Genomic DNA, 16,463 nt, shown 5'->3' with positions numbered 1-16,463 from the left:
ATCTAAAGTTCCACCTGATGAAGGTGGGATAAAAATGCTAAGGACTCCTTCCTTGATTTCCTTTAACAAAAAGTTTCTGAGGAAAGCTAATGTAGAGTCATCTGAATAAGAACTACATTAGTAAAAGAGAAGTGGGCATGTGGAACAAGTTGAATAACAGTGAACAAAAAAAGAATAAGTGGTAAACAAACAATATGGAAATTTGAAGAAATTCCTCAAAAGTGCAAAAGTCTTACTAAGGAGAGAAATGGGTACTTACATACAAGCATACATACAAAATAGTACATAAACAATAAGACTTCTACAGCCCTCCCAATTTCTTCAAGTGAATAAAAGGGCAGACATATGTAATCTTCACCATTTGTTTAATTACATCATACAACCATCTACACCCCAAAACAAAGGTTCACCTCATTATGAAAACACTCTTTCTCCCTAAATTCAAACACTTCGTTCAACTATACCATCTTCATTACCTGCCTATTTTCCACAATCACTCTATTTTGCTCCTTCTAACTCATCTCTGAATAAAATGATTATTAATAATAATCAAACCACAAAAAAGGTATCAAAAGGTTTTCAGATAATAAAATTACATTCTTTGAATAACATATACATTGTGCATAAACTTTATTTTTCATTATACTTGATTGCTGTTTCCCACATCAGCGAGATAGCCCCAGGAAATAGACAAAGAATGAACCATCCACTCATATACACGTATATATATATATAAATGCCCATACACACACATATACATACATATACATATCAACATATACAAATAGACATACACATACACAGACATATACATATATACACATGTAAATATTCATACTTGCTTGCCTTCATCAATTCCTGTCACTACCCCATCCCACAGTATACAGCATTGCTACCCCCTGCTTCAGTGAGGTAACACCAAGAAAACAAACAAAAAAGGCCACATTTCTTCACACCCAGTCTCTAGCTGTCATGCATTATGCACCTTAACCACAGCTCCCTATCCAAATCCAGGCCCCACAGACCTTTCCATGGTTTACCCAGATGTTTCACATGCCCTGGTTCAGTCCATAGACAGCACGTCGACCCCAGTATACCACATCGTTCCAATTCACTTTATTCCTTGCGTGCCTATCACCCTTTTGAATGTTCAGGCCCCGATTACTTAAAATATTTTTCACTCCATCCTTCCAACTCCAATTTAGTCACCAGCTTCTCCTTGTTCCCTCCATCTGTGATGTATATACATAATGCCTGTGGGGCCTGGAGGTGCACAGGGAGTTGTGGTTTCAGTGCATTACACATGACAGTTAGAGACTGTGCGAATGACTGTGGCCTCTTGTTTGTTTTCCTGGTGCTACCTCGCTGACACAAGGGATGGCGATGATCTTTCCTGGGGGGAGGGGTGGTGCCAGGAATGGATGAAGGCAAGTGAGTATGAATATGTACATGTGTATATACATGTATATGGCAGTGTATGTGTACATATATGAATGTATATGTTGATATGTATATGTATGTATATGTACGTGCATGACCATGTATGTATAAAGTTGTGTATAAGAGTGGATGGATCTTTCTTCATCTGTTTCCTGGTGCTAACTCACTGATGCAGGAAACGGCAATCAAGTATAATGAATCAATATATACACACATCAATAATCTACTGTACATTACTTCCATACCTTACGCTTATCCATAAGACCCTGTTTGAGAATAAGGTTGCCCTCCACAAATTTGTGCCATTTGTTGTCTTTCTCTTGGGTAGCCAGCCTCAATATGTATTCTTCCTCACTTACATCAGCTATATTCCTCTTTGCTGTAAAGATCAGACCTATGAATTAAAAAATCTGTAAGTATGAAAAAAAAAATTAACTCAATATCAACATTTATCTACAAATACATAACTATCTGAAAATAAAGTATCATAAAATAAAGACTAAAAAAGCAAAAACCAGATATGCGAACATCAAGGAAGAGTCAAAAGAGTGAATATCCTTCATATGGCCTCCTTTTCCCAAACTGTAATTAACTTTCTATGGCCACATTCACACTAAACTGCTTACTGAAATAAGTGTGGAAAAATGATAGGGCCAAAACAGACTGGAAAGCATTAGTGATGAGTGAACACAGTATCAATAAAAGATAATTTATTAAAAAGTCAAAGGTAGATAACTGTAAGGCCCATGGGATATCTAATGACCTGAAATGACAAAGTATTTCTAAAAACTGAAAAAGGAGATAAAAACATACAAATCAATATCAACAGATGCACTTAATGAAGACAACATTCAGTCTAGAAATGGTGACTAATGAGGGAAACAGTTTACAAGAATTACAGATGCAATTGTTCTAGAATCAGGGAATGAAAATGGTCAAGATGATCTTACATCTGATGAGTGAAACATGACAGAAGATACAAATGGCATCTAATCACAGTATTATCTATGAAACTTGTGATTCCTTGGTCCATATTTTTACAGATTTGTAATTATTTTCAAGTAAAAAGCAACGTAAGTAACTAAAACAGAATTTGATATCTTAAAATCAAATGAAAATTACTGAATCGTGTGAATACTCTAATGTCAAGCCTTAACATTTAAAGATCAACATGGTACAAGCAAACTTGCTGTGTTTGGAGAATGTTTTTTTGGTTGTTTATAATTATACATTTCCTTTTTTCTGAGAAATTCAATCTTATCAATGCTATCGTAATGGAATTATGTTGCATCTGGGTTCCTCAACCCCTTACCTCCTCTACACAGATATCTATGCAAACTTGAAATGGTTTGGTCACATGGAGAGAATGAGTGAGGAAAGATTGAAAAAAGAGGATATATGTGTCAGAGGTGGAGGGAACAAGGAGAAGAGGGAGACCAAATTGGAGGTGAAAAAGATTTTGAGCAATCGAGGCCTGAACTACAGGAAGGTGAAAGGCGTGCAAGGAATAGAGCGAATTGGATCGATGTGGTATACCAGGGTGGACGTGCTGTCAATGGATTGAACCAGGGCATGTGAAGCATTTGGGGTAAACCATTGAAAGTTTTGTGGGGCCTGGATGTGGAAAGGGGGCTGTGGTTTCAGTGCATTACACATGACAGATAGAGATTGAGTGTGAACAAATGTGGCCTTTGTTGTCTTTTCCTAGCACTACCTCGCACACACATGGGGGGAGAGGGGTGCCATTTCATGTGTGGCAGGGTGGCGACAGGAACGGATGAAGGCAGAAAGTGTGGATGTGTACACGTGTATATATGTATATGTCTGTGTATGTACATGTATGTATACAGTGAAATGTATAGGTACACATATGTGCATGTGTGGGCATTTATGTATATACATGTGTATGTGGGTGGGTTGGGCCATTCTTTCATCTGTTTCCTTGCGCTACCTCGCTAACGAGGGAGATAGTGACTAAGTATAACAAATAAAATATAAATATATATATATATTGCAGGGAAATAGTACAGATGACTGGGAGATGTATAAAAGACAGAGGCAGGAATCAAGAGAAAAGTGCAAGAGGTGAAAAAGAGGGCAAATGAGAGTTGGGGTGAGAGAGTATCAATAAATTTTAGGAAGAATAATAAGATGTTTTGGAAGGAGGTAAATAAAGTGCGTAAGACAAGAGATCAAATGGGAACATTGGTGAAGGTGGCCACTGGGGGAGTAATAACAAGTAGTGGTGATGTGAGAAGGAGATGGAGTGAGTATTTTGAAGGTTTGCTGAATGTGTTAGAAGATAGAGTGGCAGATATAGGGTGTTGTGGATGAGGTGGTGTGTAAAGTGAGTGGGTTAGGGAGAATAATTTGGTAAACAGATAAGAGGTAGTAAAAGCTTTGTGGAAGATGAAAGCCAGGAAGGCAGCAGGTTTGGATGGTATTGCAGAGAAACTTATCAATAAAAAGGGAGTGACTGTGTTGTTGACTGGTTGGTAAGGATATATAATGTATGTATGACTCACGGTGAGGTGCCTGATGATTGGCGGAATGCATGTATAATGCCATTGTACAAAGGCAAATGGGATAAAAGTGAGTGCTCAAATTACAGAGTTATAAGTTTGTTGAGTATTCCTGGGAAATTATATGGGAGGGTATTGATTGAGAGGGTGAAGGTATGTACAGAGCATCAGATTGGGAAAGAGCAGTGTGGTTTCAGAAGTGGTAGAGGATGTGTGGATCAGGTGTTTGCTTTGAAGAATGTATGTGAGAAATACTTAGAAAAGCAAATGGATTTGTATGTAGCATTTATGGATCTGGAGAAGGCATATGATAGAGTTGATAGAGATGCTCTGTGGAAGGTATTAAGAATATATGGTGAGGGAGGCAAGTTGTTAGAAGCAGTGAAAAGTTTTTATTGAGGATGTAAGGCATGTGTGTGAGTGGAAAGAGAGGAAAGTGATTGGTTCTTAGTGAATGTCAGTTTGCAGCAGGAGAGCGTGATGTCTCCATGGGTGTTTAACTTGTTCATGGATGGGATTGTCAGGGAGGTGAATACAAGAGTTTTGGAGAGAGGGGCTAGTATGCAGTCTGTTGTGGATGAGAGAGCTTGGGAAGTGAGTCACTTGTTGTTCGCTGATGATACAGCGCTGGTGGCTGATTCGGGTGAGAAACTGCAGAAGCTGGTGACTGAGTTTGTAAAGTGTAAGAAAAAAGAAAGCTGAGAGTAAATGGGAATAAGAGCAAGGTTATGAGGTACAGTAGGGTTGAGGGACAAGTCAATTGGGAGGTATGTTTGAATGAAGAAAAACTGGAGGAAAAGAAGTGTTTTAGATATATATGGGAGTGGATTTGGGAGCAGATGGAACCATGGAAGTGGAAGTGAGTCACAGGGTGGGGGAGGGGGCAAAAGTTCTGGGAGCACTGAAAAATGTGCTGAAGGCGAGAACATTATCTTGGAAAGCAAAAATGGGTGTTTGAAGGAATAGTGGTTCCAACAATGTTATATGGTTGCGAGGCGTGGGCTATAGATAGAGTTGTGCGGAAGAGGGTGGATGTGCTGGAAATGAGATGTTTGAGGACAATATGTGGTGTGAGGTGGTTTGATCGAGTAAGTAATAATAGGGTAAGAGAGAAGTGTGGTAATAAAAAGAGTGTGGCTGAGAGAGCAGAAGAGGGTGTTTTGAAATGGTTTGGTCACATGGAGAGAATGAGTGAGAAAAGATTGACCAAGAGGATATATGTGTCAGAGGTGGAGGGAACAAGGAGAAATGGGAGACCATATTGGAGGTGGTAAGGTGGAGTGAAAAAGATTTTGAGCAATCAGGGCCTGAACATGCAGGAGGGTGAAAGGTGTGCAAGGAATAGAGTGAACTGGAACAATGTGGTATACCAGGGTCGACGTGCTGTCAGTGGATTGAACCAGGGCATAGGAAGTGTCTGGGGTAAACCATGGAAAGTTTTGTGGGGCCTGGATGTGGAAAGGGTGCTGTGGTTTCGGCGCATTATACATGATGGACAGAAACTGATTGTGAACAAATGTGGCCTTTGTTGTCTTTTCCTAGCACTACCTTGTGCGCATGAGGGGGGAGGGGGTTGTCATTTCATTTGTGGTGGATGGCGACGGGAATGAATAAAGGCAGCAAGTATGAATTATGTACATGTGTATATATGTATATGTCTGTGTATGTATTCATACACAGAAGCTGGTGACTGAGTTTGGTAAAGTGTGTGAAAGAAGAAAGTTAAGAGTAAATGTGAATAAGAGCAGGGTTATTAGGTACAGTAGGGTTGAGGGTCAAGTCAATTGGGAGGTAAGTTTGAATGGAGAAAAACTGGAGGAAGTAAAGTGTTTTAGATATCTGGGAGTGGATCTGGCAGCGGATGGAACCCTGGAAGCAGAAGTGAATCATAGGGTGGGGGAGGGGGCGAAAATCCTGGGAGCCTTGAAGAATGTGTGGAAGTCGAGAACATTATCTCGGAAAGCAAAAATGGGTATGTTTGAAGGAATAGTAGTTCCAACAATGTTGTATGGTTGCGAGGCGTGGGCTATGGATAGAGTTGTGCGCAGGAGGATGGATGTGCTGGAAATGAGATGTTTGAGGACAATGTGTGGTGTGAGGTGGTTTGATCGAGTAAGTAACGTAAGGGTAAGAGAGATGTGTGGAAATAAAAAGAGCATGGTTGAGAGAGCAGAAGAGGGTGTTTTGAATTGGTTTGGCACATGGAGAGAATGAGTGAGGAAAGATTGACCAAGAGGATATATGTGTCGGAGGTGGAGGGAACGAGGAGAAGTGGGAGACCAAATTGGAGGTGGAAAGATGGAGTGAAAAAGATTTTGTGTGATCGTGGCCTGAACATGCAGGAGGGTGAAAGGAGGGCAAGGAATAGAGTGAATTGGATCGATGTGGTATACCGGGGTTGACGTGCTGTCAGTGGATTGAATCAGGGCATGTGAAGCGTCTCGGGTAAACCATGGAAAGCTGTGTAGGTATGTATATTTGCGTGTGTGGACGTATGTATATACATGTGTATGGAGGTGGGTTGGGCCATTCTTTTGTCTTTTTCCTTCGCTACCTCGCTGACTCGGGAGACAGCGATAAATTATAATAAAAGAAAAATATACACAATTACACACTTAGATTCACATCTCTATTTCAAGGCTGGGTGATTCGCCATGTTGGCAGTGATGATAATTTCTTCCCACAATAAGTCATCCTCTAACCATGCTAATGACAATGCATTCTCCTAAATTTTCTAGGAGGGAAACTGAGCAGCTTTCAGCTAGATTTAGAGGACCAACTGGACGATCCTGAATTACTTGAAAATGACAATGGTACTACCCACCTGGGTTCTGGGAGGGTTAGTGATGGCTACAAAGTGAAAGCACTTCAATGGATGTCAAGTTACACTCATAAGTGGACTGCTGACACTGTGTCAACAAACATAAAACCTCTCCTTGTCACACTTAACACGCAACAACACTCAATTCACAAAACTAGTTCTTCCTAACTCTAGTTTTTCCTGCACTGAGCACTATGCACTACTCCTGTCTATAGGTAATGTGTTTAGCGCAACAGATATAAGTAGTGGTAGGAACATTTGACAGGAGAATTAGATAGAGAAATTTGGTAAAAGTAGTTGGTAGGAGCATTAGCTGGGAGCATTAGGTAAATGTAGTAGGTTGGAACATTAAAGCAAGAGCATAAGGTGTAGGAGCATTAGCTGGAAGCATTAGGTAGATGTAGTAGGTTGGAACATTAAGCAAGAGCATAAGGTAGAAACATTAGGTAGTAGCAGCTGGTAGGAACATTAGATAGGAGCCTCTGAAAACACTCCCCTAGAGTTGCCCTCTGCCAGAGGCCTGTTAAGGGTGAGGCACTGAAGGCAAAGAAGTGGCATTGGAGTTCACCATTTATGGAGACTCTTTTGCCATGGCCATCCCCTCAAGGAAGTTCCTAAAGGGAACAGGCATCAGAGATATAGATAGATAGACATAACCTTTAGCCATATTTAAAGTTAAATATAATATTCTGGCAGATATTTTCAAACTAAATAGTCTTACACACAATGATATTTTCAGTTCATTTCTTCTCTTATTTACCTTCACATATCATTTCAACTATCAACATCAACTGACAACTCTTGTTCTTCTCTTTAATGTTTTCTGTAAAATTCCATAATGGCCAATCAAAAAACAACTTCCCTTGTGAGAATACTTCACCAACTTGCAAAATCCAGTTCTGTTACTGGGATGAGTTTGGGGATAATTTTACAATAACTATCTTCCCTTAAATACAAGGGTTAATCACAAACTAATTTAGTACCTGTCTGTTCTCTGAAAGCTAAGAATCAATGAATGGAGAACAAGCCTGAATCCCAAGAGTTCTTTCAATTTGCAATCACTGTAAACTACAAATATACACAACTAACAGGTAAACAGGTAAACTGAAATATGAAAAACCTGATTTCTTGGTGGCCTCAGAGTCACTGGTTTTATCATTCTTGGATCTCCCTTTATCTTTAATATTAAGTCCGAGCATTAGTTCTAGCTCATTTTTTTCCAACCCGGGCTGGTTCTTAAATTCCCAATCAATCTGTAGAGAAAGATGGTAATGGTATATCAGAAATGGTTTTCATACATAAAAATAATCTATCTAAATTTGACTAACTCTCAGAATCCCAAAAAGGTCTCCTTGCAGACAGAAAGAGCCACTGCATTCTTTCTAAATTCCACTAGTACTTGTTCAGTAAAGAGATTTCACACAATAGAATTATGGTATAATGAACGTCTGTATTTACATAACTTAATTCCCAGACTTTATGATAACTAACACGTTACTTTCCCTTTACTATGTATGAAGCAAAATTTCATAAACATATGGTATCACAATTGATATACTAAGACTCAAAGTAAAATGAGCAAAGGTGTAAGAGTTTAGGGTTCATACAGTAACAACATGGGTATGAATAACCAAAGAAGAGGACACAATTATCAGCTGGTGGTGAGCACTATGGACCATGAGAATAAATGATTCATCTACAGATATGACTCATTTGTTGTATGCCAGACAATGATTTTAGATGATCCCAGTATCTACTAGTGTCCACACAAGTAAAATATGAAAAATCCATCAATAAAGACTGATTTGAGAAAATACAAGGAATATCTGTATGTTAAAGCTGAAGAGCAAAGTAGCAGATTTCATTATGAATATGACGCTGATATTGAATCACCCACACACAATTTTTCTTTTACACCGTCCTACTGTTTCTCACCAAAGTGATGAAGTACAAACTAAAATGACAAAAGACAAATGATTCAACGAAAATTCTGAAACAAAATACAGACAACAAGTAGATTCACATCCCTGATGTTCTTATTATTTGGAATATATGACCTAAAATCAATCGACAAAACACAATGCAAGATCATACATCTCTTCTTCAACAACCAGAGTTGAGATCTTCAAATGACTGAAAGTATTTTCAACCACCAGCATTCCCCACACAGCTACTTTTGTATCCAATGTTCTTATATAAAACATACATAGTTTCATAACATATTTTACAGTTATGGAAGTAGTCATCCTTTACTTTCCTCCTTCATACTCACTGGAGATACTGCATTCCTTATATGCTTGGATATATTCTGCCTTCCAACCAGATCTGGCCAAACCAATCAGACAGGATGCATAAAGTTCATTAAGAGCATGTTGCTTTCTTTTATTCCTGTCCCATTTGGGATTGTCTGTTTGGTTGTGTCTAGAGTGCTGGGGTTTTTCCATCTTTTGGTGTATGTGGATCCAGCCACTCTGAGTAGAAAGGACTAAACCCTACTTGTATTTTTTCAACTATGCTGAGTAGAGAAAATGCTGCTCACAACTTTGAAAAATAACTTATCAACCTCCGAATTCCATGACAACAGAGATTTATTCAATCCACCAAGGTCATTTTCCAGGCTATCAAGTTGCATCAAAAAATTACTGATGGCATTACTTGAGAAAATTTATGTCCAGTAAGATGATGCCTAAGTTCCCTCAGTACCATAACTGATGTAAAATTTAGAAGTTCTACTTCAACATTGTTCAAATTCTGAGTGGTTCAACTGGAAACTTCTGGTTGGTAAATAATCCAAGAATAAAGTTCATTAACATCTCTTACCATTTCAATGATCTTTCTCTTGAAACTGGCATTCTCCAAAAGGACCTAATTCTATCAGAGGATTATACTGACATCTTCCGTGTAGGAATGAAACTCTAGGATCACTGATGAATATACAGATATCTTTTTTTATTAGTATACTTTGTCGCTGTCTCCCGCATTAGCGAGGTAGCGCAAGGATAGGGGAGAAAGAATACTTCCCACGCATTCCTCACGTGTCGTAAAAGGCGACTAAAGGGGAGGGGAGCGGGGGCTAGAAACCCAACCCTCCTTGTATTCTAACTTTCTAAAAGGGGAAACTGATGAATATGACTACAATAAAAAGATCAATATTTCTATGAAATCTGTAACAGGCAGAACCATCAAACTCTGGTTCAATCAAGTGGATATAAGATGTTGCACTTTCCCCCTCACAATATTTCATTTTGATACAATACAAAAAATACAATCACCATCCTAAATCATTCCAGTATGAGAGCCTGAATTGTAAAACAATGAGCACGAAAAGATGAAAAGGGAGGAGTTGCTCTGCAACTATCTGTTGCTATCAGAACCTCACACAACTCTAATAAAAACAGACATAGTAACTCGGTTCCTAAAGCAGTTCACCACCTGACTAATCACATTTGATGAGCTCTGACTCTAACAAAGGATTCTATGATCTGATGGTGTACAGAAGAGTGACTTAATATTGCTTCTCTGGTTTTTGTGTAATGACCATGCAGGAGTCCGAGAATGGCAAACATGTCAACAATTCTACATCAAACAAAGAAAAAACATGAGTTCATGAATTATATGTGGACATCAAAAAGATGTAAAAATAGGCAAAACCAAAGTTTCTATGTATGAAGATATGGTATGAATAATGAATAAAAATCTGAAAACTGGCATTCTTGTAATTTACAAACTAGAACCTCTTACCTCATTCCCGACATGAGGCATAAACGGAGCAATTTTTGGAGGTGTGAGCTCATTTAAGGAGTCAAAGTCTAGGTTAGCAAAGAAAGAATGACTTCTTATGCTAGGATAGCCCTCGCAGTCACAAGCCCCCAATCTTTGGTCCGCCTCAACCACCTGTAAGTATCATGAATCTATGTTTTACCATTCTTAATTACAACGGATGAAATAAATGGGGAAATTCACAACTTGCAACAGCGTCATTGTTACAAACATTTTTCTAAAATGGCTTATAAAAAAAGAAGACAATATGATTTTCAACAACTGTAAGTTTGAATACTTTACCAAGAGTTTTTGCACCAAGTCTTTAGCTTCTTCACAAAATCCCTCAGGGAATTCATACTCTAGTTTCAATATCTTCTGGAAAATATAGTACTCACTCCTGTAAAAAACACAGACTACTTAGCACTGTAAATTAGTATTTCAAACTAACATGTTGATGTCAATACCTTATCCTATTTGCTAGGTGAGAGCATAAGAAAATTCAATTCAAGGAAAGGTTCTGGAAATTTCATCTCTATTTCTAATGCACTACTGGAGAATATAGCACTCACTCCTGTAAATAACAAAGACTACTTGGTATTGTATAACAGTCTTTCATAATGACAGGTCTAAATATCTGCTTTCCAGCATGAAAAATGCATATCTATCATCACTACATTGAGCGCCATTCACAAAAATCCATACTGGCATAATGACAGATAGCTGAGATGGGGAATTATGGCAATACGTCATCACCAGTTATGGAGACTCTTTTGCTGTGGCCACTGCCTTAAAAATGTTCCCAGAGAGAATGGGCATCAGAGATATAGATATCACAAATAGGTCACTGGAGTACATCTTTAACTCTGTTTCTGATGTCTTGTAACTGCTCATCAGTAATACTATAGTTAAATTTTTATCTATATCAAGCACAACTGTGGCATTTTTTAAAGTCTGTTTGCCTACTTCATCAATGTCATTTACACACCTTCTACGAGTTTACAGAAACATAATATGGATGAAGGGTATCTAACAAAAAAAAAAAAAATCTGTACAATTTTTCTCACTTAAAATTAACACATACTTTCTATTTCTTTTTTTCTTATGGGAAGTATGACAGGAAGGGAGGATTTCCAGCCACGCACTCCAGCCCCTATTGGCTGCTTTTTACCACATGTAGGGGACACATGGCCAGTATTCTTTCCCCTCTATCCCTAAGGATATTTCATTATGTAAGGTACTTTTCCAACACTTTATAAATATAGTAAATATTTTGTACCAACCTTGACCTAAAAGGTGGAAGACCAGATACCATTTGGTAGAGAATGCAACCAAGAGCCCAAAGGTCAGATGCTCGGCCACATTTCTTGGATTCTAATAGCTCTGGTGAAACGTACTGTGCTGTTCCCACAAAGCTGCTCTTGCGTCCTCTGCCATCTGCAATTAGATTAGCAAAGATAGGACACAAAAAATCAATACAAAATTACAAATTCAAATATCCTCTACATTAGAAACTTCACTCTCTAACTCATGAAAAACAAATAAAACACTGTTTGACAAAACCATTATTCTTCTCTTCCTCTGTCCCTCTCTATAACAGCATGATACCAATGCACAGAAAACTCTGCTATGGGACTAGATGAAATATCTCGTAATTTCCAATTCAATCTTGTCAATAATACGACCAATGACATTACTTGTAGGACAATCCATTAATGATAGCAACATAGCAAAACTTCACATACTGGCTTTTTGCTATCAACAGACAAAGGAAGATCCAGGCTTCTGCCAAAACAATATAAACCAGATAGTTTGATGTGACATGAAAAAAGTGATCAAGGAACACTTCAAAATACTTGATTAGCAATAACAAAGCTGATGAGCACCAACATGGATCTGTACCATGTAAAAGTTCACAAACCAAGCTACTAAAAACCGAAGACCTCCAAGTCACAGCATGAGAATGAGAGGACTTCTAAGTCTCAGCAGTAGAACAACAAGACTTCTGAGTCTCAGGAGGGAGTGGATGAAAGCTAAGCTGAGGATGAAAGTGCAAAATTAAGATTTCTTGAGGAGCTTGATGAAAAGCTAAAGAATGAACAAAGCACCCTTGTTTATACTGAGTTCACGTACCAAATTTGTAAGTACGTAATCCACCTTTTCTTACCCAAAACTAGTTTTAACTAAACTTAGATTCCCACTTATGCAGTTGTGCATAACTTGTCAAATAAAAAATGAATATTCATTTTATGCTTGTCCATAACTGATGAAAAAAGTTAAATGCCTATCAAATTACCACTGATAACAGAATAAAGAATTAATCATGGTGAACAATGTCTGACAGGTTAGACAGATATCTTCTTGTGGCCATGACAATTAATCATGAGAGTGTGACACAACATGATAATTTTTCATACAGTTTGAATATTCATATTCATCTTTCTATCTATATCTCTGATGCCTGTTCCAACTGGAACTCCCTCAAAGGGGTGGCCACAGCAAAGAGTTTCCATGACTAAAGAACTTCTATGCCACTTCTTAGCCTTTAGTGCCTCATCCTTAACAGGCCACTGGCAGAGGGCAACTCTAGTGCAGTGTTTGCAGAGGCTCCTACCTAATGTTACAAATGACTACTTCTATCTAATGCTCCTACCTATTACTTCTACAAAATGTTTCTACCTAATGATCCTGCCTAAATGTTCCTTCCTACTACTTCTATCTACTGCTCGTACCATTTTGCCAAAAGGCAGGGCTAGCACATAGTGTGTGTTATGTATGACAAGGTGAGACTGTGAGTTTGTAGACAGAATGCCAGTAGCAAGTGTGTTACTGAGGCAGAAAGAAAAGACAGGTACCTGGCTCAGAGGAGTGCAACTTGACAACCACTGAAGTGTTGCCTCACTAAGCAGATATCACTAACCCTTCCAATACCCAAGCAGGTGGTATTGGCAATGTACCTCCCTGGTTGTTGGCTGCCTACCAACTACTACCTACATTCACTACAGTTTATATAATGTATCTATACCATCTACATGTAAAATATTGTAAGTTTCAATGTATGAAAATAAATTTCTCTCTATGTCAAAGCCATATGAGCTTCATGAGAATCTCTAGGAATCCTGAAGGTTAAAAAACTCTTAAACTCCTGCCTTTTGGTGAGGTAAGTGCCTCTTACTCCTTGTTAACCACCTATTTGGTGCTAACAGTCTACTAGCTCAACCTGAATCTACTTACCAACCAATCAGCAACTTCCACCAGGTAATGCCATCATTGTCCCGTCAGCCACTCGCACTGGCCTACCTTATAATTCTCAGAACTGATTCTTCAACTTCAAGGTTGTCACCTCTGGTGAAAAGAAATTTTTTAGGAATAGAGGAGACATAGGGTGGTATACAACAACCCTGAAAAATGGCTTGCAAGTCACCAACTCAGAGCAAAACAGCTTTTCAATCTTTGAAATTTACACTTCTCTCAAGAACTGGATCATCTTACAAACCAAAAGACTATATCAGTATGAAAAACGATGGTAAAAAAAAAAAAGCCTTAATGGGACATCCAGCAGGGTAGTGTCAATCTGCCTGAGAGGAGGGAAACCCAGTGCCACACAAGGTCAATCCTTGACATCTAGAGTAAGGTATCATTGTTTTATATAACAGAAGATGGCCAAAGACCTCCACAGTTGATCTTCTCTCAGGGAAGGTTCCTCAGGAAGGGAAAGGTGGAGGTTACCCTCCCAAAATCATGGGCTCTAACATACAGGCCAGGTAGGACAATGAAATAAGTCTCTTAATCCAGGAAGTGATGTTCCTTACTGAAAGAGGATTTAAGCTTCCTTAATATAAACATGTGCTCCCTTTTTATATGTCTCAGGTGATCTCTACCCATTCTCATGGAGATATAACAGGGTATAAGGAATAAAGCTTTCCAGCTGAAGTCTTCTAAGTATGAATAAGAATAGATGTATTTGGATTTTACTTCAACCCAGGACACATCCCTGTTAAAAATTTTAAGAGTTCATTTGTCTACATGTTGCAAGTATCTCACAAACTCTTCTCCCAGCACCAAAAGCTAAAATGAAGAAAGTTTTCATGATAAAACATTCATAGTGGATATTAGCAGATGCAACCTTTCTTCATCTGTCCATAGTGTTACTTCACTAACATGGGGAACGACAATTGAGAATAAAAAATAAATCCAGGAAAAAACCCTGACTATTAATTAATTTGAAAACTCCAGGATCCCTTCTATGGCACTCCTGCAGCTTCATGGCTGTGCTCCAATCTGTAACAGGGAGTGAGAGGTCCTTCACTGAAATTGTACTCACTTTTGTCAACTGACAATTGATACAGCTCCACCAACAACAACAATTCTCTGTTTGAAAAAATTAAAAATTTTTGATAGCTCTCACTTATACTGCACCATGGAGGCAACTGGACTCCAAAAGAGAGAATGGAGAAGCTTAAGTTGGTCCAGAAAGGCTTATACCAAAATCATACACAAGTGACTCCTTTCAGGTACTCCTTTAGTATCCCTAGCCTTTAATTTCATAATGATAAAGCCTTAAGACAGATTCAACACAAAAAGCTTCAGGAACCTGAGAAAAATCCAAATCTTTAAGGAAAGACTGGAAGATTTCACACTGACTGATAATGTCTTTCAGTAGAGATGAATACTACATATAAGATCATCTTATCAATGCTCTCCAAATCTCAGACTGCAAAGAGGTTTGAGAAAACCCATGTGCATATTCCAAAACCCAAAATTTAGCATTAGGATCATGAATCAAGATTGAGACAGTCTGGAAAAACTTGATACATTTGCTAAAAAATATTGTATAGCTGAAAAAGCATCTTGCAACAAGACAGTCACTCCCACCATGGGATACAATCACTAAATCAAGAAAAGTATATACGCAAATAAAGATAACAATATTCCAAAAGAAGGAACGGAGAAGAGGGCCAGGTGAGGATATTCCCTCAAAGGCCCAGTCCTCTGTTCTAAACGCTACCTCGCTAATGCGGGAAATGGCAAATAGTTTGAAAGAAGAAATAAATAAAATAAATGAATAGTTTGGGGAGAATTTTCTTTAAGAGGTTTACTGGGTAGAAAATATAAATCTGGTCATAACAGTTCTGTTAAACAACCAAGATGTCTATTGCTACTTCTGCCTAACACCAGAGAGACATAGGGTAACAAGTCATTGCCTCGGTGGTAAAGAAGGGATCCAGTTGAATTCATCTCTACTTTCAGAAATTGTGTTGTCATGGCAGCTCCTCATATATGCAAACACAATAAGATGCCTTGAGGTAAAGGTTCCTAATAATCTTTGTTATGAGAAAGAGAAGCTTTATTACCTAGAATGTCCATTTTTGCCTTCAGGGTCACCAGAGAATTGCTATGCTGCAAAACTAAACTTTTCCAAAAAGTTCCAGTTGATGTTAAGACACTTTGGCCTGGGACTGAACAATAACACCTCCCTCTAAAAAAGTACACTTACACTTATAATTCTTGTCTGACACTTTTACCAACTGACCTTTAAGATTACTAAATGATTGTTCAGGCAGTGTAGACCTTTGGCCTAAGAGGGAGAGGGTTTTTGGGAGCACAACTGCTACCAACCTTGTAGAAAACTGGTGAGGCTATGCATAATCCAAAAAAGTATCACCCTGAACTGACAAGTCTGGTTTCCTATTCTGAGATACAAAAAACAGTCTCAATCTGGGTGAATCAGAATGTGCCTATAACTGTCCTTTAGGTCCAGTTTGCTTGCTCAATCTTTTAACCATAAGAATTGGCACATGCTTTGAACATTAGTCATCTTGAATCTGTGATTTTTGATAGAGGTATTTAACAAGCACAGATCATGAATCTTCCTTTTTTCTGCTTGAGTCCCATTTTTTTTAATGACAAAAGAAACAGTT

The 16,463-nt window shown here is 38.4% G+C and overlaps 1 protein-coding gene across 1 annotated transcript in view; it reads right to left on the bottom strand.

Annotated features, from left to right (window-relative positions):
* The window catches only part of Pdk1 (Phosphoinositide-dependent kinase 1), a 47,004-nt gene that overhangs the window by 9,871 nt on the left and 20,670 nt on the right, over nt 1-16,463 (bottom strand). The window contains exons 9-13 of the mRNA XM_071671861.1: nt 11,826-11,979; nt 10,846-10,942; nt 10,525-10,677; nt 7,904-8,036; nt 1,686-1,819 (exon numbers count right to left, since the gene is read on the bottom strand). Coding sequence (XP_071527962.1) covers nt 1,686-1,819; nt 7,904-8,036; nt 10,525-10,677; nt 10,846-10,942; nt 11,826-11,979 — 671 coding nt within the window. The remainder of the gene's footprint in view (nt 1-1,685; nt 1,820-7,903; nt 8,037-10,524; nt 10,678-10,845; nt 10,943-11,825; nt 11,980-16,463) is intronic.

Source organism: Panulirus ornatus, chromosome 17, assembly GCF_036320965.1.
Source record: "Panulirus ornatus isolate Po-2019 chromosome 17, ASM3632096v1, whole genome shotgun sequence".
NCBI lineage: Eukaryota > Metazoa > Arthropoda > Malacostraca > Decapoda > Palinuridae > Panulirus > Panulirus ornatus.
The sequence above is the reverse complement of the archived record's forward strand: the minus strand, read 5'-3'. Positions and strand labels throughout refer to the sequence as shown.